Here is a 25,847-nt window from a genome sequence, read left to right as displayed (position 1 = left end):
CTGAATAGAAATTAACATATATTTAAAGTTTCTAATGAACTTTCAGCACATGTACACGTACACACATGCGCGTTGTCAGAATTATGCTATTTAATTGTTATATTGTTATATTTAGAGTTCACGGCGCTCCGTTTCTGAACGTCTATCACAGCCGAGCCATAACGGGGGATAGGTTAAGTATTCTCCGCTGTTGACTTGTTGTCAATAAAGTGAAAAGAGCACACAAACAAATTATTCCGTGTTTTTCCCCAAACAGATGTTCTTAAGTCAGTCCTTCTGTAGGCAGCCGGGTGGTGGACGGAGAAGCATTGGGTGGAGCGCTATTTTTGTGGGAGGTTTCTGATCATAACATTATTGTTTTAACCCAAACTTTAGTTTCGCTCAACAGTGATTAACTACACACATTGTCCGATACATTTTCAAAAACATTTTACAATGTTTTAAAGCAGGAATCTCACAGTAAGAAACGCTAGCTAACTGCTACGACTGTACACAAAACAATACTTCCGCTAGCCAACCGGAAGTTCCGCTCACCTGTCATAAAACAGTGGACTCGCTGAAAATATTGTGGATAGCAATGACAGACAAGTATTACATTCAAAATAGCAGGCAAAAGGGTTTCAAATCATGCCATTAGGAAATCTTCTGGATAAAAATCAAGGGAAATTAGATATGAGTGATGATGTGATGAGATGTATAACAGGCAACAGGATTGGATTCGAGAATGTAATTAGAATACATATATTTGTATTGTTTTCTATTTTATTTATTTATGATCATTTATTCATAATAATTATCATTATCATTTTTTACCCCCAGTTCAGTTGGTGGCGGTAATGCAAGCTGGTTTGCCAACAGCCATTAACACACAAGAAGAAGAAACAATTTTTTTTTGGCCCTGCTCGACTTCCCAGTTTACAGTTCTTCCGTTTAAAACAGTAGAATAGTGATTATGTTGTTCATGGCACTAAAGATTCAGTTGAATGCTTGATTCTGTCTCTTGAGGACGCGTCTTGACAACGTCTTCGACGAAGCATATGCTTTTTTAGCGAAGACCCTCGATCTACCCGGTAATATAATTCGTTTTTATACATCGATTGAAGCTGTATTATAAAGTTGATCGGAAATGTTAAGTATGTGGACCATAGTTTAGCACACTGTCGTCTCTGCTTAATCCACGTGGGATTTAGAAAGTGTTTTTTTTATTTATTTTATTTTATTTTATTTATTTTTTTTATTTTTAGAAAGAACTGCAGTGCAATATTTTTAAAGCGCAGCGGAGAGGCCTTGGAAAGACATTCTAGCGACCAAATAACAGAGCAGGTATGTAAAGGCACTACAGGGCCTATACACTTGTCATCTGAATACATCTGCATAAACACTTGTTGTTCTAACTGCACTTTTATGTTCTGTGAACACATGATGGAGATGGAGCAAATCACACCTGTCCATTTCCAAGGCCGTAACCATGTTTTGAACTCACAGGTGTTTAGGTCAAAAAATAATTGTCCTCTTTGGAACTTAAAATAGTAAAGGCTCTGAATGCAATAATTTTATGAATAAAGGCTTTAAATGGCCCAAAGTTTAATAATTTTTGGTTTTAAAAGATGTTTTTTTTTTTTTTTGTTAAGTTCACACAGTACAAGACAAACACTGTGTCTGCCTTGCTAGCAATTTGCCTGTTTTAGTCATCTTTTGTTTCTTTTTTGTGCTGTCTAAAAGACAAGATGAATATAATTTGAATTTCTTTTCATCACTGATGTATCTGTAAAATTACATGACTGTCAGCTAGCTAGCAAAAAGAAAATACTCAAAATTATTTACTACCCTCAAGTTATGCCTCATTTTATTTTCCCCCCCATAAAACATTAAATCAATCTTTTCTTTAAAGATTCATATTGACCACTACTGTCAAGGTCCAAAGAAAACAAAATCATTATAAAAACATAATAAAAGTAGTCCATGCAACACATAGCTGTTGTGTGGCCCCAGAAAGCTTGGAATATAGTGCACTTGTCATATGAACTTCTGTTACGATGTCTTTATACTGAACCTTTAATAGTGCTTTATAGTATTTGTCCTTTTTGAAGCTCGACAGCTCCTGCTCACTATAAACGGTTATTCTATGGAACAGAGCTGCTTAAAATATCTATTTTAAGCATATGGGTTTTGAACAACATAAGAGTGAGTAAAAGTACATTTTCCTCAATCCTTTTGGATTGCAAAAAATTCCTTTTGTGGCTCATCCTCAAAATAAAATGGTCTCTTTTAAAAGAAGACCCTTAGGAGATGCTGTACAAAATTCAGAATTAATGAAAGACAAAGACATTATTTTGAAAATCTTAAATTGATTTGAAATTATTACCTAATCATATTTGCATTAAAAATATATGACACTGTCCCTGCCACAACCTAAAAACTCAGTGGCCACAGGTCTTACCATGTTCTAGTTCTAATCTGAGGGTGATAATGCTCTACATTGTTTTATAGATCATTTTCTAAGACAATATCAAGTGAATTTTCTAAAAAGCTGCTTCAGAAGCTCATTCAATTCCTTTACAATATACGCACATTTGCTCTTTATCTTAAGCTTGACATGCTGAAAACTGCTCTGTCAAAGTTTTCTCATTCGAAATTATGATTGACAAACGAATCACGTACTGAACGTGACATATTTTTAATTTCAAATTGGCGAATTTCGACAAATGGTCAATAGTTTGAACCCTTGGAAATTAATGTTGGTTGGTAAAACATTTCAGTCATAAAACAGTGGTCAAATATTACAAGTTTAGTTCTATACTGACATCTTATAAGCAAAGAAGGATTAAGAACTGAGAGGCCCATGAGCCGGTACACCATGGAGGCTCCCCATGACGTGTCACGTGACTACGTTAACTTTTATGTGCTACAGTACATTTGCCAGATTTGGTTGGATTTTTCAAATTGACGGAAGAAAAGTTTGGAGCAATGTCTTACATGGCCAGTTATATGTAGCTACTTTTTAATTATGAACCGATCCAAAATCATGTGTTATTAATTGGGATGTGCATGGTATTCAAATACCAACATCGCTATTTGGTTAACCTGCACGTGTTTAGAGGTCTTCAACCCGATCTGAGTCCAATGGTACCCGACAAACCTACAGGTTTTGGGCCAGGTTTGGGTCAGTTTTTCCAAGTAGGCTATAGGGCGAGTTACAGGCTATTAGTGTTCACACCTGCGTCGAGGCCATGTAAACATACACTGGACAGATGTCTTTGATCACTGTGCCACAACTAACTGTAAAGTTTAAAAGAACTTTAATATTTATAAACGCATCTCAAGACACTTGCTTTCTGTTTTACAATTTGTTGTGCAGGACTGTCGCATTTTCTTTTTTTTTTTTTAGACATGTTAACGTAAAAATAATTTCAATATTTATTAATGCATCTCAAAACACCTGTGTGCTATTTCACCATTTGTAGCGCTGCATCAAGCTTTTTCAGAGCTGGTGTTAGAAAATCTACATTCTGATGAAGTTCAGGTTGCAAAGAGGACTTAATGTGACTGTTAGACATGATTCCAGATTTTTTATCACCTGGCATGCAGGACTTAAACATTTTAAAGGAGTGTTAGTGTTTACATGACTCTAACACTCTTAACCTGAACTGCTGACACTGATGTGTGCTTGCTGCGTGGCGCTGGAATAATCCATGAGGTTCCCGCCCAGCTTCTTAAACTTGAGTCCCGCCTTCATCGATTTGATTGACAAATGACATTGACAATCTGTGTTAGACTACTGTGCACGCAAAAAAAAAAAAAAAAAGTTTTTTTTAAACCATTATGTTATTCCTGCAACAACTTAATGCCAATTAGACAATGGTGCATAATGAACTGCAGCAGAACAGCAACAAGTATATCAATTATTGGGGGGGACAATTTGGCCATATCTGATTATTGGGGGAGACTTGTCCCCCTCAATGTATATTGTAGATACGGCGCTGTCTATTACCACACTCCTCTAACTTGTAATGAGTTGGTTAGAAAGTTACTGGAAATGTAGTAACTGGGTGCAGTGTTTTTTTTTTTCTTGTCTTTTTCATGTTTTTTTGTTGGTTTTTTTTGTGTGTTTTTTATTACATTTTCCATAGTCCCAACTCTCTTTTGTCTACAAACCATATTCTCTCTCTTTTTTTCTTTCTTTCTTTTTTTTTTTTATTGTTCCAGATGCCATTAGACCAACCATGAGGCCATTTCAATCTCCATGGAGACATATTTTTCTCATAATATTTTATGGTAAGATCTACACTGCCTGGCAAAAAAAAAAAAGTCGCTGTTTGGATTTAAATAAGGAGATACTTAAAAGCCTATGATTGGATCATTACTGCAGTGATTAATATGTTTCAGCTGGCAACAATTCTTTTAACCCTAACTGGTGCAGTAGCTTCTCATTTCTTAAACAACCATGTCAGACGACGTATCCTGTGGTCGTGGAAAAGATGTTACTGTGTTTCAGAAGGGGCAAATTATTGGCCTGCATCAAGCAAAGAAAAGGAGATTGCTGAAATCACTGGAATTGGGTTAAGAACTGTCAAACGCATTATTAAATCCTGGAAGGATAGTGGTTAACTCTCAGCTTCGCGGAAGAAATGTAGTCGGAAAAAAATCTTGAATGATCGTAATTGGAGATCACTAAAACGCTTGAAGTCACATCATAATAAAATCGACAGTAGAATTCACGGCTGTATTTAATAGTGAAAGTAAGAGCATTTCCACACGCACAATGCGACGAGAACTTAGAGGATTGGGTCTAAACAGCTGTGTGGCCACAAGAAAGCCACTTGTTAGTGAGGCTAATCGGAAAAAAAAACTTCAATTTGCTGGGGAGCATAAAGATGGAAAAAGATAATGTGGGCTGATGAGTCCAGATTTACCCTATTCCAAAGCGATGGGCGCATCAGGGTAAGAAGCGAAGTGCATGAAGTGATGCACCCATCATGCATAGTGCCCACTGTACAAGCCTCTGGAGGCAGTATTATGATCTGGGGTTGCTTCAATTATTCAGGTCTAGGCTCAGCAACGTTATGTGGCAATAAAATGAAGTCAGCTGTCTACCTGAATGTACTGAATTACCAGGCTATCCCATCAATGGATTTTTTCTTCCATGATGGCACGGGCATACTACAGGACAACAATGCCAATAATTCATCAGCCTCAAATTGTGAAAGAGTGGTTCAGGGAATGTGAGGATTCATTTTCACACATGAATTGGCCACCACAGAGTCCTGACCTTAACCCCATTGAAAGTCTTTGGGATGTGCTGGAGAAGACTTCACGGATTGGTTCCACTCTCCTGTCATCAATACAAGATCTTGGCCAAAAATTAATGCAACTCTGGATGGAAATAAATGTTGTGACATTGCATAATGTTGTTAAAACAGTGCCACGACGAAAGGTTAGAAAACAAAAGGTTAGAGTATGCGACTTTGGACGGAAACTCTGGATGGAAATACATTTTGTGACGTTTAGGGGTATAATGGTTTAACGTGGCACGATACATTGCGGTTCAAAAATGTGATGATGCACATCATGGAGAGGACGGTTTTTAATTTTTTTAACATTATTTTAGCATCCGTTCTATCCAGTGCGTGCAACCGAGCATACATAACGCAGGTATACAAATGGAAATCGCTTCATTGGATACAGGGAGCTCTAAAATACGATTGCACACTAGAAGCCACAGGTGTTGTATGATGAGTTTATGGCTGAAACTTAAAGTGAAACCAGCAGCAGGAAAGAGACGCGCCTTTTCAGCGCAAGGTATCGAATGTCCGTTTGAAGCACGAGACTGATCTGCTCTGACTGCGTGAGAGAAAATTATAGTTTACAGCGATTTAATGAGAGTCCCATATTAATCTACTATATACAGCTCTGGAAAAAATTAAGAGACCACTGCAAAATGATCAGTTTCTCTGGATTTACTATTTATAGGTATGTGTTTGAGTAAAATGAACATTTTTGTTTTATTCTATAAACTACTGGCAGCATTTCTTCCAAATTCCAAAAAAAAAAAAATATTGTCATTTATAGCATTTATTTGCAGAAAATGACAACTGGTCAAAATAACAAAAAAGATGCCATGTTTTCAGACCTCAAATAATGCAAAGAAAATGAGTTCATATTCATTTTTTAAACAACACAATACTGATGTTTTAACTGAGGAATAGTTCAGAAATCAATATCTGGTGGAATAACCCTGATTTTCAATCACAGCTTTCATGCATCTTGGCATGCTCTCTACCAGTCTTTCACATTGCTGTTAGGTGACTTTATGCCACTCCTGGCGCAAAAATTCAAGCAGCTCGGCTTTGTTTGATGGCTTGTGGCCATCCATCTTCCTCTTGATCACAATCCAGAGGTTTTCAATGGGGTTCAGGTCTGGAGATTAGGCTGGCCATGACAGGGTCTTGATCCGGTGCTCCTCCATCCACACCTTGATTGACCTGGCTGTGTGGCATGGAGCACTGTCCTGCTGGAAAAACCAGTCCTCAGTTTAGTTTAAAGAATCGTGAAATGAACCAAACTGTGAGTTCAGTATCGTGAACCGAACCGAATCGTGAGATTAGTGAACCGTTACACCCTTAGTGACATTGTGTAAGGTTGTTGAAATCAAAGCTAAAGGTGGTCCAATGAAATATTAGAGTATGCAGTTTTTTTTTTTTGGCCAGGCAGTGTGTATTTCATTGTGAATGAATACATTGTCATTACTCATTTTAACCATTAAGTATTCTGATATGTCCTCACAACCCTGTTTTTAAAACATTGTCTTGCTGAAAACACACTTAAAAGATAATTTGCTTAATCAAATATTTTCATCTAAAATTGTTTTTAATGGTTTCTTTCCTGCTAGTGCCCATTTTAGCTGGATTTTCAATCCCTGTTGCAGTAAATTTGAGGGATACTGCTGTTCTCACATGTAATGAGACATGTGATGGAGCTGTTTTATGGACAGCTAATCGTGAAAACCTTGAGGTTTTAAAATGTGTCCAAGAGCCTTGTACTGAAGGAGATGGCTTTAAGAACAGAGTAAGTCTTTCATCTGAAAAGATCAAGCATGGAACCCTGTCTCTCACCATACATCCTTCCCTGTACAATGATGAAGGCTGGTACGAGGCTTATTGTGATTCAGCATTTGTATGTAGAGTCTACTTGGAAGTTTTTGGTAGGTTCTAACTTCATTAGTTCAGCATTATGTAGTAATCATGATGATGTCTGATTTTTTGTTTTGTGTCTTTCCACTATATAGTACCCAACACTGTGAATGCCTCATTTGGAGACAATGTCACGCTATTCTGCTATGCACGTACAGAGAAAAATATAGATAATAATGATGTAAACATCCTGTGGAAAAGAGAAGATCAAACAGTTTTGCAAGTTCAAAATGGGATAACACACCACGGTTCAGGCTTTGCAGGCAGGGTTTCAGTAAATCACTACAGGGAGGGAGATCTTTCCCTTACCATACTTAGGGTCACCACAACAGATAAGGGGTTATACCGGTGCTATCACAAAACACAAGAGGAACATGGGCATCCCGGAGCCATCACTCTCAACATTAAAGGTTGTTAAATGTTTGTTTTTATTTGTCATTTTCCACCTATGTTTTCCTCCAGAAAAAGAGTTGTTGTATTAAAACCAATGTTCAATTCTTTCTTCAGCTCACCAGCTTTCTCTTTCTAAAAAGTCTGGTGATAATCTCACCCTGAACCTGTTCAGCTCAGACCCAGCCACACTAACTTTCAACAAGTCAAAGGCAGCTGAGATGCTGGTCTGCAGTGTGAAGAGAGGCAAAGCTACATGCAGCCCTGGCTACAATGACCGAGTGTCTGTCCTTAATTACTCTCTTGTGCTGCATGGGTTGACAGCATCTGATTGTGGGACATTTACTGTGAAAGACCAGATGGGTGAAGTCATTAGTGTCAACACAGTCACTGTGGAGGGTATGTTTAATTTAAATCAATCCAGTTAAGATTGTTATGGTTTAAAACAGATCTGTTCAGGCCTGGAATGACCATCGGGAGCGCAGAGAAAAATCCCAGTGACCTGGCCTGTTTTACATGTGATTTGGCCCACTCGTTTTATAATTTATCTAGAAATAAGCCCATAAAAACGCAACCCAAGAAAAAAAAACAAGCACAAAGTTGCTTATAATAAGTTGCTCTGTGTCCTTGGTTGTTGTGTTTTTGAACTTGCTGGTGCTTGGCTCCCAGAGCGCAATTAACTGTGACAAACTATTAATCACAGCTCTCAAATATTCCCACCTACTCTTTGAGCCATGCACTACATCAGTGGTGTCAAACACACAGTCAGTGGAAGAGATCAATCCGACTCGCTCGCTTCGGCACTCGCTGCATATGCGCAAATTCACGATTTTTATCGTAAACCGGGTCTCTGACACAGTTTGTTTTCCCCCCACTCATAGCAGTAATGAAAAAACTGATAGATTCATAATATTAGTTATATTCATAATATCATTTGTTTCCAAGTTTTCTCTTAATTATTATTATTATTAGATATGATACAGATTTAATGCTGCTGGAGCTTGACTGAGAAGCAGAACAGTAATTAAATGTATCCATACAGTTTAGTTTCTTTTAGTACATTGGCTTTAATTTATGATCATGCTCGGTTTCAGAAAGATTAAAGTACTCTTAGTTTAGGGATTAGTCCTACATAATGTGTGTGACCTGTTTGATGAAATTTTATCAATTTCATCATCTTCAGCGTACGTATGACTCCACTGCACCAAAAGCTGGATTGCCAACCGCCAATAAACATCACAAGAAGAAGAAACATGTTCTTGCCCGTGACAGCGCTTTACAGTACATCATGAAAAAACATTTAACTATACAGTACATAAATAAACAGCAATGATGTTGATGTCGAAGTTGCTGTTGTGTTCAGTTAATAGCTGTATTGTGTTGTCAGTGCTGTCTTGTTCGATACACAGCGATATCGTATTAGCCGGATAGCTAGCTAGCAGCTACTGAGCCTCGTTGCCGTTTTCCATGACAGCAGGCTATACTTCCTAACAGGTTGATTTCATGACTGTGATTCAGTAAGCTAGTTGTGTGAATAACTTTGCCAAACTGTTTGTGTTTTTTAGTGAGACGTTCCTGATCCGATCGTCTAGATGTAGAACATCTTTTTCAAAAAGTTTCCGATTAATATCTATATCATTTTATCGCCCAGCCCTAAATAGTTCGTTTCTCCTGTACCAGCTAACATGCGATCAATCTGTCTCATCTCCTCCAAAACCCTAATGATGTTTAATCAGAGTGTGCGTGAAAATATTGAATTGGATTTTAACCAGTTGCCCAGTTGTGTAAATATGAAATATTGTAATTATTTTTGTGCATATTTTTGAATATTAAGGATATATTTATTGAAATAAATTGTCTGTGTTGTCCACAGGGCTCGCCCAAAGAAATCACTTCATAGCTATATCCGTACCAGCTGGTTTTGTTCTCTTTTGCATTTGCCTTATCGCCACAATCTTTTGGTGTCAATATCATAGAAAGACGCAGACACAGCAAAGGGACATTTCACTGGTAATCAGTCCAGCATCATTGAGCGAACCTGAACAGATTGGATTGTCAGAGCAGGAGACGGGCCAAAACAGTATTTCAGAGCGGCCTCCCACTCCTCATGCTCCTATAGAGGAGACCACACCTTTGATGCCTGTGATGACCACTGAGAAGCAGGACAACATTGCAGAGGAGAGATCTACACACCTGGTATTTTATGGGGACTAAGAGTGGGAGAAACAAGTTAAACAATATAGGAATGCATTAATGGAAATTATGAACTGCTTAAGTTTTCTCTTCTGCTGTCCTATTGCAGCATTTCTCAAACTGGGGTCTGCTGAAAATTTCTGAAATGTGAACAAAAATACTCAACAAAAAAGGGCTCCATGGTTTGAACAATATGCTCTGGTACATTCTTTTTAAGGGCTTTCTTGGGGTTCTGCATAACTGTGCCAATGAACCGTATATGAAGAAAGTAGTCAACAATGAGTATGCTGGTCCACTTTAGCAAGTTTCATGTGTATAAAGTGGAATTAAAATGTTTAATCAGGGTTTCCGCAGATTTTAAAAAGTCTAAATTCGCACTTCAGCAAATTAAGGCCTTGAAAAGGTATTAAATCGGAGCAACAAGTCTTAAATCATAAGGTCATGGCATTAAATGTTGTATGAGGGATTGTTTTCTCATTGCGTTTAAGTAGGGTGACAAGACATCCCATTTTTAAGAGGTGTGTCCCGACAATTCTCTAAACAATGTAGAGGTGCTGGTCATATAATTAGAATATCATCAAAAAGTTGATTTATTTCACTAATTCCATTCAAAAAGTGAAACTTGTATATTATATTCATTCATTACACACAGACTGATATATTTCAAATGTTTATTTCTTTTAATTTTGATGATTATAACTGACAACTAAGGAAAATCCCAAATTCAGTATCTCAGAAATTTAGAATATTACTTAAGACCAATACAAAGAAAGGATTTTTAGAAATCTTGGCCAACAAAGGCTCCTTTTGCCTGAATTACTGCAGCAATGTGGTGTGGCATGGAGTCGATCAGTCTGTGGCACTGCTCAGGTGTTATGAGAGCCCAGGTTGCTCTGATAGTGGCCTTCAGCTCTTCTGCATTGTTGGGTCTGGCATATTGCATCTTCCTCTACACAATACCCCATAGATTTTCTATGGGGTTAAGGTCAGGCGAGTTTGCTGGCCAATTAAGAACAGGGATACCATGGTCCTTAAACCAGATACTGGTTGCTTTGGCACTGTGTGCAGGTGCCAAGTCCTGTTGGAAAATGAAATCTGCACCTCCATAAAGTTGGTCAGCAGCAGGAAGCATGAAGTGCTCTAAAACTTCCTGGTATACGGCTGCGTTGACCTTGGACCTCAGAAAACACAGTGGACCAACACCAGCAGATGACATGGCACCCCAAACCATCACTGACTGTGGAAACTTTACACTGGACCTCAAGCAACGTGGATTGTGTGCCTCTCCTCTCTTCCTCCAGACTTTGGGACCCTGATTTCCAAAGGAAATGCAAAATTTACTTTCATCAGAGAACATAACTTTGGACCACTCAGCAGCAGTCCAGTCCTTTTTGTCTTTAGCCCAGGCGAGACGCTTCAGACGCTGTCTGTTGTTCAAGAGTTGCTTGACACAAGGAATGCGACAGCTGAAACCCATGTCTTGCATACGTCTGTGCGTAGTGGTCCTCCCCCACATTTTTGAATGGGTTTTGTTTCACAATCCTCTCCAGGGTGCGGTTATCCCTATTGCTTGTACACTTTTTTCTACCACATCTTTTCCTTCCCTTCGCCTCTCTATTAATGTGCTTGGACACAGAGCTCTGTGAACAGCCAGCCTCTTTTGCAATGACCTTTTGTGTCTTGCCCTCCTTGTGCAACATGTCAATGGTCGTCTTTTGGACAACTGTCAAGTCAGCAGTCTTCCCCATGATTGTGTAGCGTACAGAACTAGACTGAGAGACCATTTAAAGGCCTTTGCAGGTGTTTTGAGTTAATTAGCTGATTAGAGTGTGGCACCAGGTGTCTTCAATATTGAACCTTTTCACAATATTCTAATTTTCTGAGATACTGAATTTGGGATTTTCCTTAGTTGTCAGTTATAATCATCAAAATTAAAAGAAATAAACATTTGAATGAATGAATATAATATACAAGTTTCACTTTTTGAATGGAATTAGTGAAATAAATCAACTTTTTGATGATATTCTAATTATATGACCAGCACCTGTATGTCCCGGTTTCAGCTGGTAGGCTCACTGATTTTTTTCTAATTATATTTAATATACTCATTTTCCTTCTCGCTATTGTCTTTAGTATCGTTTGCAGAGAAGAGAAGCAATTTTGAAGCATCGCACGTTGATTTGACGATACTTTCATTCTAGTCTTTCAGCAAATCCGCTGAAATATATCTGGTTACCATGGCAATGACGTCATGCGCTTGGCGCAAGTTAGAAATGTACCAATAAAAACTAGTTTTCAACAACGAGCTCAAAAAGCTGATCCATTTCTTCGTGCAACACATGGATATGTAAGCGAATATATTTCTGTCACTGTTAAAGGTGCATTCAGTAATTCTAATCCAATACACTTTTTTGTCAAATTCTGGAAATATCTCCTCACAGTCTGCTAGTTTTCCATTCTGTGGGTGGGCTGAAAAAAAATCTAGTATTTGTATGCAGCCCTTGCTCTGTAAATGGGACAAAAACAAAGTGGATCGGACAGATCCACACAACACTACTCCAGCCAATCAGCAACAGGGTGTGGTTCTTGCGCGTGCACAGGATGGGGGGGTGGGGGCAAAGCGAGAGGGAAATTCATTAGAAGAGCGACGGCAAATCTGGCTGATGCGAACTTTCTAAACTCGAATTGCTGAGAAACAGACCAAGAGAAAAAGGTCAGACGAATATAAACTAAAAAAGAAGGATTATGATAAATCGAGGGCGGAGCTTCCAAAGGAGCACTGAAGGGAGAGGTGTGTTTGTTTTGACAGTTGAGTTCGAATATCAACAGTGTTTCACAGGAATCGCCGAGTGCACCTTTAATGTTCGTATCCCCACGAGCATGGAAGTAAATCAGACAATGTCACATTCAGACAGCTACACTGCACTTTTTACGTAGTGCAAGCACTTAAATGTTGAGATGCGGGGGTTGTATTTTGAATTTTAGGTTACAATGTTGTGAATTTTGTGTTAAAATATGTACCTGACATGACAAGTAATTTCATAATTACACATGCTATATGACATCATATGGATAGGATAGGCTACATGAAACTATATAGCCTATAGAGTTAAGTGTAGAAGTTTGCATACCCCTTCTGTTTTTATAAGTTTCCTCACCCCTTTCAGAATGTATGCAAATAGCCTATAAGAGATAAAAGATTATATGTTTTATGTACTGCCCTTCAAAAGCTACATAACACTAAATGTACTCTTATTTACACACATCATCCTGTTCAAAAGTTTGCACCCCTTGGTGGTTCTTGTATTGCCTTCTTGAGCATCAGTAATTGTTTGCACCCTCTGTAATTGTTGTGTATGAGTCCCTCAATTGTCCCAAGTGTCAAAAGCTGGATCTCAATCATATAGCCACTAAAGAACTCAAATGTGTAGGAAATGCTGAGAAACCAAATAATTGTACAGTACAGTAGCTGGAGGTTTTTTCTTAAGTGGACATCATCACTGCTCAGGAAAAAGCAGGGACTCATGAACAATTATTACACAAACAGTCATTAATCATCAAGAAAGCAACACACCATATTAGAAACCAAAGGAATGTAAACTTCTGAACAGGATCGTGTGTGTAAATTCAGTTACTATTTTGTCTTGTGGAGTATATGTGAGGATCTGTTATGTCAAATAGCTTCTTCAGGGCAGTACTAAATAAAAACAAAATGATCCCTCATTTAAAAAAAAGAAAGAAAATGATAATACACACACACACACACATTTTGAGACTTTAAAAATCTGGTCACTCTTGTTTCATTTATTTTACAGTGAAGACTGCCTAATTTCTGCACCACATGGCTTACATTAGATCGCTAAATATTCATTGAACAATATACAGTATAGGTGGCAGTATGTGTTGCTTTATCTGTCAGTAAGTGACACAGCAGTGTTGTAGAGGAATATAGCTGATACAGCGGGTCTGATCAGAAGGTTGGGAGCAGAGGTATTCAAACCTTAAGGTATTTTTTGTAAAATGAGTTAATGGAGATCTGTTGAAAGTTGCATTTTTAAATTTTGAAGTGTTGCTATAAATATGGTGCTCCCTAGGCATTTACATTTAGAGAACGTATTGGCATATTGTGTTCCCTTCAGTTGATTCCTTAAATTGTATTTAGTTGCACTTAAAAAGGGCTTTTAAAAATTCTTAAACTTAGCTTCATAAAACCTGCAGAAACCCTGTTTATTGTATTCAGGTAAATAAGCTTAAAATACAGTCCATTAAAGTCATTGGGTGTTGAACACCAAACAAAGCTAAGAAATCACACCAATACTCAGGTTATTAGACTGCCTTCCAGATAGCCACCAAACTGGCATTAATGTAATTTTACTTGTTTACAAATTAATTAATTAATGGCTCAGGTAGAACATTATTTTTCCTTATATGACATCTTAAATCACTAGGGTCAAACCACTTACTGTAGTAATGCCTAAAGATCCAAAATGGTGAGTCGGCGAAGCTGTTATACTAGCCACAAATGAAACCATGTCCCAGATGATGTCATATGTGCTCAACTGAAAACCCAACAGTTTTCCTGTGCTTTTTCTCATTAAGCATTACTGTACACTGCACTTATTTTCTTTACCTTTTGATGATTGCACTTTTCTTTTTTTTTGTTCTGCTTGTAAGCGTGGTTCATTTATATTAGTTTAATTTAATTCAATATTTTTAAATACTTTATATGCCTGTGTATTTTTATTAGCTTTGATATAACGATATAAACCACATTACATGAATGCAAGTGTGATTACAAATCTGGCAAGAAAATTACAAAAAAACATATTTGCAAAAGGTAAAAATTACAAATACTTTTGAATGTCACTTTTCTTCACTTTTTTTGAATTCTACCAAAATCTTGGTGTACATTAAAGTAGTATTACATTATTTATTGTAAGTTGTTTTAAACAGTTTATTAAATTACAATTTTCTGTTCTCCTTTGGATCCGAGTACATGTTTAATGTAATGGGGTAAGACAATAAAAATTAATAAATCCTTGAAGAGGGATTTTAAACTAAATTATGCTACTTGTTGGAAATTATTAATGTGGCTTAATACGTTGCATAATATGTGTAAATCTATGCATCACAGTTCTGGAATTAGTTTTAACACATTACTGTAATCTGTGCATGGAAACCTGCCCTTAATCTAGAATATAAACATGTTTCTCTGCAAGTATTTAGATTATTTTCAAGTGGACATTTTTGGAAACAGAATTCAGCAATGACAAGCAAAGATCAAATCACAGGTTTTAAATTTTTCTTGTGGTAGAAGTTATTTGTTGGCCTTATGACCTCCAGGGTTGATAACGAGGATGCATATTTGGTCTATGACCTAGCTAAGACTGACATGCAGACAAGGAACACAGAGACTATAACGCAAAATGTTTTCATGTACATCAAGAGCAAACCACAGCTCAGACCACAGCTCTGCTATCATGTAACATTGACCATACCTGCTGGATATAGTGAACACGATGATGTCATGGACTTAAGTTTCCTTTAAATCTGTGTACTTTAGTCACTTAAAGTCCAAAATCCTTAAAAAAAAATTATACCTTTTGCCAAAAGGAATCCCTGTAGCAGACCTCAAAATGATTAAATAACTAAAGCATAACGGCAGTTAACCCAAATAAAGTTTCCCAATACCCCCTGATAAACAAATGGATTAGTGTTAAACTGTAATTGGCTAAACTAGATCACCCGGCTCAATAAAGGGCTTTGAAGACCCACAGGACAGAGCAAATCACTGCTGGTCTGGAGGCTGAGGACAGGTATGTGCTTGGAAAATTTGACACGGTTTAAGTAGTTAAAATGAATTCAATGTAATAATATGGATTAAAGGATTACTTGGATGGATTACTTAAAATCTTCCAGTTTATATGATTTTGATATGATAGAACATCCATCATGTTCAAATTCAATGATTTAATATTCATATCCATTATCGCCAAGCTTCAAACCCTGAGTTATTTTTATTATATGGTCATGACTATGGCTAATTGCTAATTCACTAAAAAATATTTTAGTCTATTTTTAAGATTTATTCCATCAATTTGAATTGTGTAATGTTGAACAAAATTAATAAAACTTAAAATATTTATTTTTATTTTTTATTTAATTAAAGATTATTCAATTCAGTTAGATGGAATTTTGTTATGAAATTGAAATGTGTAAATGTTAAAATATTTAAGTTTTTTTGAGTGTTGGTTATCATTAATTCTGTGCTTATTCCTGATCTGTCAGTTGGTGATAAAATATTTTGCTTTTAACTGAATACTTTCAAACTGCAAACCGTAAATTCATTTTATTTCAGTGTCACTATGATTTCATTGTTTAACAGTGCACTCAAAAATACGTTAACCTATTTTTTTTTTTTTTTAAAGATTTATGCATTTCAATTTCATAACAAAATTCCATCAAATTCAATTATGCAATTTTTAACAAAATTAAATTAAAATTTAAAATGTTATATCCATTTCTATATATTCTATATATATATATATATATATATATATATATATATATATATATATATATATATAACATTTTAAGTTTTATTAATTTAATTTTGTTAAAAAAAAAAACAACTAATATATTAGTTGGTTAAATATTACAAAATTCATTTTGATGGATTTATTGTTATGGAATTGAGATTAAAATGAGTTTTGAGTGTGTTTTTATGCAGGATTCTAATGGCAAAATTCTTGTCATCTTTGTTATGAACGTTTTGTGTTCAATCAATTGTTTAGAGCGATCCCTCCACAGAAGAACCACTGCAAGAGCACCTGTCTCAGTCACCCAGGTGATTAGAAGAAACAATTTTGAATCTTTCTGAAATATAATGAGTGTTTATAATCTGCAAACTACAGATGCCAACTCAGGTCAACCCTACTGTGTCTGGAAATCCTATTGGGTAAATAGCTGAGGTCAGCTGAATACATTATTCTTGCCCAGATATTTAACATAAATTTCAATGGACAGAAAAACCATCACTTGTTGATAATATTTTGAACTGATTTGAGTTTCTTTTTTTCTATTGACAGATACTTTGACGAGTTCTTCTCTTTTCAGCAATAAAAGGCTGTTTTTTTTTAAACTATTTAATTTAGAAAATTAAAGAATCATTACCGATAACCAAAATAGATTAAAATGGCCTATTTTATGTGTCTTCTTCCAATTCTAAACCATTCTAATTGTACAGTGCTTTTCTTTATTTATACTGACAAAGTTGTTAACATTTATATAAAAAAATGTCACTAGTTAGTCATAACTGTCAATATTGTCACATTTCATTTTATTTTTTTTTTACCCTGGTTGTAAAATTTTGATAGTTTGATTATTATATTACATTGTACAAGGAATGGTAAAAAAGCTGTTAAAATAAATTTCACAGACCACACCAGCCAAATCTTCTGTCTGGAAAATTCAGCCACTAAGAAATATAATCACTGAGTAGTAGTAGTGGCTTCACAATAACTTATTATTATCATAATTATGACTGTTTTAAAAACGATTCAATCTGCCATGAATGTTTTTCCATTCCAAGTCAGGCCATAATTTGTCTCTTTACCAAGAGCAAACTGCTTTCCATTCAGACTGCTTATTAGTCTGTGACAAACCTCAGTCCTGATTTCAGGCAATGAACCAAAATACTTCTATTTAAAGTAAATCATATCAATTATTATTAAGGTTCAAACTAAAAGAAATGTTGTAATTGCGGTTGCTTCGGGAAAGCTTGTGTTACAACAGAATGAGGACAAAAAAGTGTCAGTCCACAAAATGTGTCATCAAACACACTTAAACACTGAAAATAAATCAGTGACTACTCTGCTCAGGTTTGGGGGTGTTTGATCATAGTGATATATGACGTAGTATAGGCAATCTGAGTAGCGTACACATGGTTTATGTCACAACTATAGCAACCTAACACCAATAGAACTACCCAGAGTTTTATTTTCTCCCATAACACTAAATAGCAACAAAAACTACCACAGCACTTTCCTAAACACCTGTTTGTTACTATACACTGCAAAATATTCCTGATCCATGAGATCTTTGCGTGTTGTGTCTAAATTTTGTGTTGATTTTGAGGCAATGTGATGTTAGTTTTAATATTTTTTAAAATGATGCAAATGTATGTAGATAATGGAGATCACTGAAATTATCACATTCATTTTTAGACTTAATAATTTTTTGTCATTTTCATTTGTCAGTTTTGTTCAAGGCCATTAAATCAAAAGTTTTTCAATAACTGTCCAATAAGTCCAACAACGGATAGCATCTGGGGTAAAAAGCCCCCCTGTTACAGGTGCTAAAGGGCCCTATAAAACACAATGTTTTTCTTAAGTGGGGCGAATAGATTTGTTCTGAAAAATATTCAAAGTGGGCTCACATTGACTGATCATATTATAATGGAAATTAATTTGTTTATAGAATACTTGAGATGTTATAAAATGCCAAATGTGTTTGAAATTAAAAGGAAATTGTGCACCCTTTTCTAAAGTAGTAAATTTGAGTAAGCATTATCTTAATTTGTTACTCAAAATAGCATGTTGCAGTCTCAAAATTATTTGCATTTGTTGAAAAATTTTGCCCTATCACTATTGTCCCTATATCTTCACGAAATCACTAGGGGGTAAAAGGCTCCCTCACCACTTTTTTTAATTTTTTTTTAAATTTTTTATATATACTGAATTTTAAACAAAACAACCTTCCATTATCATTTCTTTTCACACAAATTATGTAACTCCATCAATATTCAATAAAAAGAAAGATATATATATATATATATATATATATATATTTCTTGATCTTGATACATTTTAAGCTAATTTTCCTTAAGGTGTAGCCCAGTTGTACCCTACATATGCACATATACACTAATGCATTTTTCTATTTGTTTATTATTTGTTTTATTGCATTTTTTTGGTATTTAATTCTGTCAAGTCAAATCCTTTTAAGAGCAATCTTACCAAAAGATGTGTTTCATACTGTAGACTTAAGTATAGGACATTTTACATACATTTAAATGAACAAAAGAATTAAAAGACCCACTGTTGTCTTCAGTGATCTGAACTGCTTAGATTTCATTGTTTCTATTGACAAGATGTCTGTTCTCAGCAATAAAGGGCAATGCATTTTTATTTTTTGCTTCCTTTAAAGGGATAGTTCACCCAAAAATTAAAATTCTCTCATCATTTAGTAATCCTCATGCCATCTCAGATGTGTTTGACTTACTTACTTCTGCTGAACACAAACAAAGATTTATAGAAGAATATTTCAGCTCTGTAGGTTCTTACAATGTAAGTAAATGGGTACCAAAATGTTGACGCTCCAAAAAGCACACAAATGCAGCATAAAAGTAATCCATAAAACTCCAGTGGTTAAATCCGTGACTTCAGAAGTGATATGATAGGTATGGGTGAGAAACAGATCAATATTTAAATCCTTTATTACTATTCTCCTCCCTGCCCAGTAGGTGGCGATATGCACAAAGAATGCAAATTGCCAAAACAAAAGAAGAATGTGAAATTGAGAGTGGGGATTGATCACAAAAAAGGACTTAAATGTTGATTGATCTGTTTCTCACCCACACCTATCAAATTACTTCCGAACACATGAATTTAACTACTGGAGTCTTATGGATTACATTTATACTGCCTTAATCTGCTTTTTGGAACTTCAGAATTTTGGCAACAATTTCCTTGCATTGTATGGACCTACAGCTGAGATATTCTTCTAAAAATCATTGTGTTCAGCAGAAGAAAGAAAGATATACACATATTGGATGGCATGAGGGTGAGTAAATGATGAGAGAATTTTCATTTTTGGGTGAACTATCCCTTTAAGAACTTCCTTTAAGAACCAAATCAACCAACAGTCACTTCAACATTTACACATATTAAATGTAATTAATTGGTGATTAATTAGTCATTCATTTTGTTCCATTAGCCATGTGATTATGAGTTCTTCTCAATCGGAAAACTGCAGCCTCCTAAAGGCTGGATATCTCGGCTGCCACGTCATCAAGCACCGTCGAAGGCCGTCACAATTGTGAGGACACTTTGAAGGCAGCCTCGTTTCGCAGCCTTCTTTGACATATTTTGGAGGATACATCGGGTGTATCCTTGGTGGCCTTCAATCACCCACAGTCCTTTGCACATGTCCCAAATTATTTTTTTAAAAAGTGCTGAAAACGAGTTGCTTGACCTCGGAGGTGGAAACCTTTATGACGCAGCTTCCTTTTTCTCTCTCTCTTCCAGTTTTTATTCGCATTTGCAGCAATGACAATATGTAGAAAAATTTAAAAATGCAAGTAGTTTAGACAATGCAACAAATTAGAAGATACAAATCACAAATAATAAAACAATAAAAGGGCAGTCAGATTAATTTGAAAAGTTTTATAGTCTAGGGTTTCGTTTTTTCATATTTGAAAGGGTTAAAATATAAATTTTAAGATCAGTGTTGGAAAATATACTATAAAGTAAATACTTTTTGAGTGTCTTTAGCTTTGTGAATAAAACATTTAGCTAAAATAATTAAGGGATTAAGGACATATTTCTCGTTTTCTGAAGTATATGGGTTTTCTAAACAAAGTAAAATATCACATGGTTCATGGTTCGCCATGCACACTTACTAGACTGTCTCATTCTAGCACTGAGTGCTGAGGAGGAGTCTAGCTTACAGCCTCAGATGGAATGGTCAAGGAAAGACACAGCCTTACTAGACTGCAGCCTGTTTGAGAAGCACCCTATATCATGGTCATCAATAGTCTTTTTGAATGTTGTATGACATGTTATTGTGTTATAGTGACATCTACTGGTAATAAAACTCTTGTGGTCACTGCATTAAAGGAATATTCCGGGTTCAATACAAGTTAAGCTCAATCGATATCATTTGTGGCATAATACTGATTACCACAAAAAAATAATATTTGACTCGTCCCTCCTTTTCTTTAAAAAAAGCAAAAATCTGGGTTACAGTGAGGCACTTACAATGGAAGTTACTGGGGGCCAATCCGTAAACATCAAAATACTCACAATTTCAAAAGTATAGCCACGAGACATAAACGCTATGCTTAAAAACATTATTTTAGTGTGATGAAACCACTTACTAACCTTTGCTGTGTAAAGTTATATCCAATTTTACAACTTCCTTGTCATGACAGTGTAATGTCAACAAACCCTAAAACCCTAAATCGACTGTAAAAACAATTATTTAAATAACTTTAAAGCTCAAATAATACAAAAGTTTTAATAGAATTAATTTTAGTGCTTTTATAAAATTATAAGCTTCACATTTCTGTCTTTAAACCAAGGGAGTAGCCAGGAAATTACTTTTGGGTGGGCCCCAACAAAAATGGATAGGCCAGTTTTTTCCCCTCCAACTTTTCCAGGAAAATTGAAAGGCGGCACATTCAAACAGTTCTTTCACACTTTCAGAAAGCAGAATGTATGCATTTTTTAACTACTTATAAATACTGTATATATTTGAAGTAAAAAAAAATCTCTAATATTCTGGGTGGGCCTGGGTCTAATTTGAGTGGGCCCAGGTCCACCCCGCCCCACCCTTGGCTACGCCACTGCTTTAAACCCTCCAGAAATTGGCCCCATTCACTTCCATTGTAAGTACCTCACTGTAACCTCGATTGTTGCATTTTTTTAATGAAAAGGACGGTTGAGTCTACATGATTTTTTTATTTTTTTTTTATGGTAATCAACATTTTGCCACAAATGCTGCTGATTGAGCTTTACTTGTATTGAACCCGGAATATTCCTTTAATATTTTAAGGAGAATGGTAATTAAATCAGTGTAAAAACATTTAAACCACTTCAGTCTGATTCTTTGGTCTGGAAAATTCAGCCACTCTGACATAAAATCCCTTAATAGTCGTGATTACACATTTGCTTATAATTATCATCATTTTTTCCAAATACAGTGATCCAATCTGTTTGTCTTGTTTTACATTCTAAGCCAGACCATAATTTGTCTCTTTACCTCACAGAGCAAACTGCTCTCCATTCAGGCTGCTCATTAGTCTGTGACAAACCTCATTCCTGATCTCAGGCCGTTGACCAAAAAAAAAAAAAAAAAACCTTTTACACTTTATAGTGTTAGTTATTAGTTATGTACTTAAATATAATGAAAATATCATGAAACTTTGATTTAGATATGTAAAAGTACATCAAATATTGATCTGTTAAGCATTTGGTTAACCATGTTTTTATGACGTAATAATCAAAGTTATAATGAACTGTTACCCAAAAATTTAACATAACTATTATACATATTATTTTGGATCAAAACTGTGGTTGTTAAACATTGCGTTACATCAGAGTGGCATCAGGACAGAAAAACATCACATCACTCATCACTCCACAAAAATATGTAACGAAATACACACACTTGCACATACTTAAACAGAGAAAAAATGAATAAGAAACACAATAAGAACCTCAGGTTTTAAGGTGTTTGACCATAATGATATATGTGTATGTATGACGTTGTATGGGTAATTTGTGTAGTGTATGCACAGTGTGTGTCACAACTACAGCAACCTGACATTATAAGAGGACAAGCCTCAGTTTAAAAGCAAAGTTGTGAGGATAGCTCGATAATAGTTTGCACTTCTGCTCTGTCATGAATGTACTTTAATTTACTCTGATATTGTGCATTTATTGATTTTATTATCATTACTATATTTTGATATCAAGTACGGATCCTGTCATTCAGCACGTGGATAATATCTGTCTAAAAACGTACAGTAATCTCAAAGAATTCTGTCTTTCTCTTTTTAAGTAGAATTTATTTATCCTTACCGATTTTTCATCCACAGCTTTCCAAAATGAAGTTTCAGGCCATTCTTTCCTTGGCCGGACTTCTCAGCGTTTGCACTTGTGTCCCTGTAAGTGTCCATCTATTTATAAATAAATGATAGATTGCTTATGTTTTAAGTTTGAACCTGTAGTAATCTGCTTGCATTTCTCAGGTTTACCAGCCACAGATTGGAATAATTACAAGTAACAGTAATGAGGTATTTTTCCTTTTAATTTCTTCTCAATTTAAATAAATTATATTACATTGGATTTTTGTTTTCTGTTATGCATATTGAAAATTATCTACAAAGCAACACTTAACTACTTCTTGTAGATTTTGGGTCTCAACGCACTCACTCTGGCAGGTGTCGGTTTGGGACAAGCACAGGTATTTCAGCTTCCCTTCACAACGTTTTTTGCGGGAAACACCTTTAACTCTTTGCTGATTGATTATAAAAGTGCTCATTTGAATGTTGTAATTTGTTCTGTTTGCTTTCTTTCTCTATAGGGTACACAATTTCTTTCCCCTTTCCTGATTCAGCAGCAGCCCCCACAGGTGCTGAACTTTAACCCTCAACTGCCAGGACCCTTCTTTCCCCCTCAAATAAACCAACTGAACCCAGCCCAGATGCCCCCATTACGGCAGGAGCAGCCTGTACCGCGCCTTGGTCCCAATAGTGCCATACCGGCTCAGAATCCTGCCCAGGTACATGTACACTCCAGACAATTACAATATTTGATGTCATTTGAAAAACATTCTCACAATAATGATCTTTTTTTTTTTTTTTCACCCACTTTTTCAATTTGCAAATGCCCAATTCCCAGTGTGCTTTTAAGTCCTCGTGGTTACATAGTGATTCACCTCAATCTGGGTGGTGGAGGATGAATCCCAGTTGCCTCCGATTCTGAGACCATCAACCCGCGCATCTTATCACGTGGCTTGTTGAGCGCTTTGCCACGGAGACATGGCGCGTGTGGAGGCTTCACGCCATCCACCGTGGCATCTGCACTCAACTCACCACGCGCCCCACTAAGAACGAACACATTATAGCGACCATGAGGAGGTTACCCCATGTGACTCTATCCACCCTAGCAACCGGGCCAATTTGGTTGCTTAGGAGACCTGGCTGGAATCACTCACTGGCTGGAATCGCTGGAATCACTCAATCTGAGGGATTCGAACTAGCAAACTAGTGAACTCCAGGGGTGGTAGCCAGTGTCTTTTACCACTGAGCTACCCAGGCCCCCAATAATGACCTGAAAAAAAGTCTGATTGTATTTCTGTATAGATTTTTCCATACTTCCTGTCTAATCTATTTCCTCTGAGGAACAACCCTGTAAGACTGCCAACAAACCAGAACCCTGGCTCAAATGTTCAAGACCAGGCTAACAAGCAACCAATACAACCATTCCAGGTACTGTGACACCTCAGATAACTCTTTCCTCTATGAGAACCCCTAAATGTGGTTCTTACGGTCCTAAGTAATGAGTGAAATTAGTGGTGATGAATGAGTTTCAGTGCAGCTCACTGAGCACTTTATTAGGAACACCTGTACACCTACTTATTTATGTGATTATCTAATCAGCCAAAAATGTGGCAGCAGTGCATTGCATAAAATCATACAGATACGGGCCAGGAGATTCAGTTAATTTTCACATCAACCATTAGATTGGGGAAAAAAATGTGATCTCAGTGTTTTCGACCTTGGTATGATTGTTGGTGCCAGACCGGCTGGTTTGAGTATTTCTGTAACTGCTGATCTCCTGGGATTTTCACGCATAACAATCTTTAGAGTTGACATAAAATGGTGCCAAAAACAAAAAACATCCACTGAGTGGCAGTTCTGCAAACGGAAATGCCTTGATGATGAGAGAGGTCAACAGAGAATGGCCAGACTGGTTCAAGCTGACAGAAAGGCTTTGGTAACTCAGATAACCACTCTGTACAATTGTAGTGAGCAGAATAGCATCCCAGAATGCACAACACGTCGAACCTTGAAGTGGATGGGCAACAACAGCAGAAGACCACGTCAGGCACTTTATTAGGACCATAGTGTTAAATAGGACCTATTAAAGTGCTCAGTGAATGTAGTTTACCTCTACAAAATGCACCATTCCAAATAAGTGTCATGTGTCCAATCTCCAACAATATTCTAGCTGGAGTTGATGAATGAAAATGTTTCTTCTTAGATATTGAGGCTTTTTTCCTCACATTTTTCAGAACAATGGAAAAGCAGCGGACTCGAGTGTAACATCTGCTCCAGATTACCGTGGTGATCGTCCTGGTCCTGGAATTGGAGAGGTAATGCAAGTGTAAACCTGAAATCTGTTCATTTCTGAAGATTTTACTGTTTATTCAAGTTGTTTCTTTTTTTAATCTTATCGGTATTAAAGATTTTTGCTGTTATTATAGAAAGTAAACCTAAAGACAAACATGACCAAAACATTGTTGCGTAGAATAATTGCTGAAGAATGTGATTCAAAAACTGAGTTTGTTTAATAACCAATCCATTCTCAATGACAGGGGCATCTTGGCATCCCATTGTTTGAGCCATAGGGTTCTTAGAAGATTTTCATTGTTAACAGAATTAAGGTAAATTATGTTTCTGGTGTCTTTCATAAAGGTAATTTATGATGGGATTTCTTACCTATTTTTTCCTTACCTATTTCTTACATATTTTTCTCAGGCCTCACCCTAACCTACAGTAACCCTAACCCTTTTCTGCTCAAATAAATATATGAAAATGTGTTGATTTTTCAGATATGCCACCAAGGAGACCCCTTCCAGGAGATACTTTTGTTCAACACATTCAAATATCACCAAATAAATAACTGGCTCTCAATAACTTGGCTTAGATTTTATTTTTTTATTTTATTTTATTTTATTTGCTTATTCTCTCTCGTTTAAAATGAATCCATGAGTTCACTGGATTACATCTTCCTAGAGTGTATTAAGGTAAACAGATCTGGCATGCTGTCCATAATGGAGAGATAGGATTATCTTACTAAAGAAATATTAATTCATATAGAATTTTTTAATAATAAATTATATAGGTGTTAAGAAATAACAGTGGAGGTAAAGGGATTCCAGATGATTTGTCACCGAAGTGAGGGAAGAAGCATCTTTTGTATCCTAACTTAACATATAAATGACAGGAGTAGAACAATCTGTTGAACTTATGTTTGGAACCTCTGGGATTTCTATATATCAAGC

General features: G+C 36.1%; 2 protein-coding genes across 4 annotated transcripts; both read left to right on the top strand.

Annotated features, from left to right (window-relative positions):
• Positions 1 to 567: 567 nt before the first annotated feature.
• Positions 568 to 14,835, top strand: si:dkey-22i16.9 (uncharacterized). 3 transcript variants are annotated; one of them, XM_051702720.1, is made up of 8 exons: positions 568 to 726; positions 820 to 1,070; positions 1,245 to 1,323; positions 4,207 to 4,275; positions 6,890 to 7,201; positions 7,286 to 7,600; positions 7,698 to 7,979; positions 9,557 to 14,835. In XM_051702720.1, the coding sequence occupies exons 4-8, from the start codon at positions 4,224 to 4,226 to the stop codon at positions 9,592 to 9,594; spliced, it is 999 nt and encodes a 332-aa protein (XP_051558680.1). In that variant the 5' UTR covers positions 568 to 726; positions 820 to 1,070; positions 1,245 to 1,323; positions 4,207 to 4,223; the 3' UTR covers positions 9,595 to 14,835. The 3 variants fall into 3 exon arrangements, with proteins under 3 accessions (XP_051558680.1, XP_051558678.1, XP_051558679.1); XM_051702718.1 differs by having other exon boundaries at positions 573 to 726; positions 9,454 to 14,835; XM_051702719.1 differs by having other exon boundaries at positions 573 to 726; positions 820 to 1,323; positions 9,454 to 14,835.
• Positions 14,836 to 15,530: 695 nt separating this feature from the next.
• On the top strand, positions 15,531 to 25,471 carry odam (odontogenic, ameloblast associated). Its single transcript, XM_051702748.1, has 10 exons — positions 15,531 to 15,589; positions 16,568 to 16,620; positions 22,654 to 22,722; positions 22,807 to 22,851; positions 22,968 to 23,021; positions 23,142 to 23,339; positions 23,923 to 24,048; positions 24,855 to 24,935; positions 25,158 to 25,226; positions 25,395 to 25,471. The coding sequence occupies exons 3-9, from the start codon at positions 22,663 to 22,665 to the stop codon at positions 25,188 to 25,190; spliced, it is 597 nt and encodes a 198-aa protein (XP_051558708.1). The 5' UTR covers positions 15,531 to 15,589; positions 16,568 to 16,620; positions 22,654 to 22,662; the 3' UTR covers positions 25,191 to 25,226; positions 25,395 to 25,471.
• Positions 25,472 to 25,847: the final 376 nt, after the last annotated feature.

This window comes from Myxocyprinus asiaticus, chromosome 7 (assembly GCF_019703515.2).
Source record: "Myxocyprinus asiaticus isolate MX2 ecotype Aquarium Trade chromosome 7, UBuf_Myxa_2, whole genome shotgun sequence".
In the NCBI taxonomy this organism is placed as follows: Eukaryota; Metazoa; Chordata; class Actinopteri; order Cypriniformes; family Catostomidae; genus Myxocyprinus; species Myxocyprinus asiaticus.
This window is presented reverse-complemented; position numbering and strand designations above follow the sequence as displayed.

Bases quoted from the DNA above. Each gene is read 5' to 3' on its own strand.
- si:dkey-22i16.9 (XM_051702718.1), top strand. From the start codon at position 4,224: ATGAGGCCATTTCAATCTCCATGGAGACATATTTTTCTCATAATATTT. The intron at 7,601-7,697 runs GTTGTTAAATGT...TTCTTTCTTCAG, and splicing joins CATCACTCTCAACATTAAAG to CTCACCAGCTTTCTCTTTCT. The intron at 7,980-9,453 runs GTATGTTTAATT...TGTTGTCCACAG, and splicing joins CAACACAGTCACTGTGGAGG to GGCTCGCCCAAAGAAATCAC.
- odam (XM_051702748.1), top strand. From the start codon at position 22,663: ATGAAGTTTCAGGCCATTCTTTCCTTGGCCGGACTTCTCAGCGTTTGC. The intron at 23,340-23,922 runs GTACATGTACAC...ATTTCTGTATAG, and splicing joins CGGCTCAGAATCCTGCCCAG to ATTTTTCCATACTTCCTGTC. The intron at 24,049-24,854 runs GTACTGTGACAC...CACATTTTTCAG, and splicing joins AACCAATACAACCATTCCAG to AACAATGGAAAAGCAGCGGA.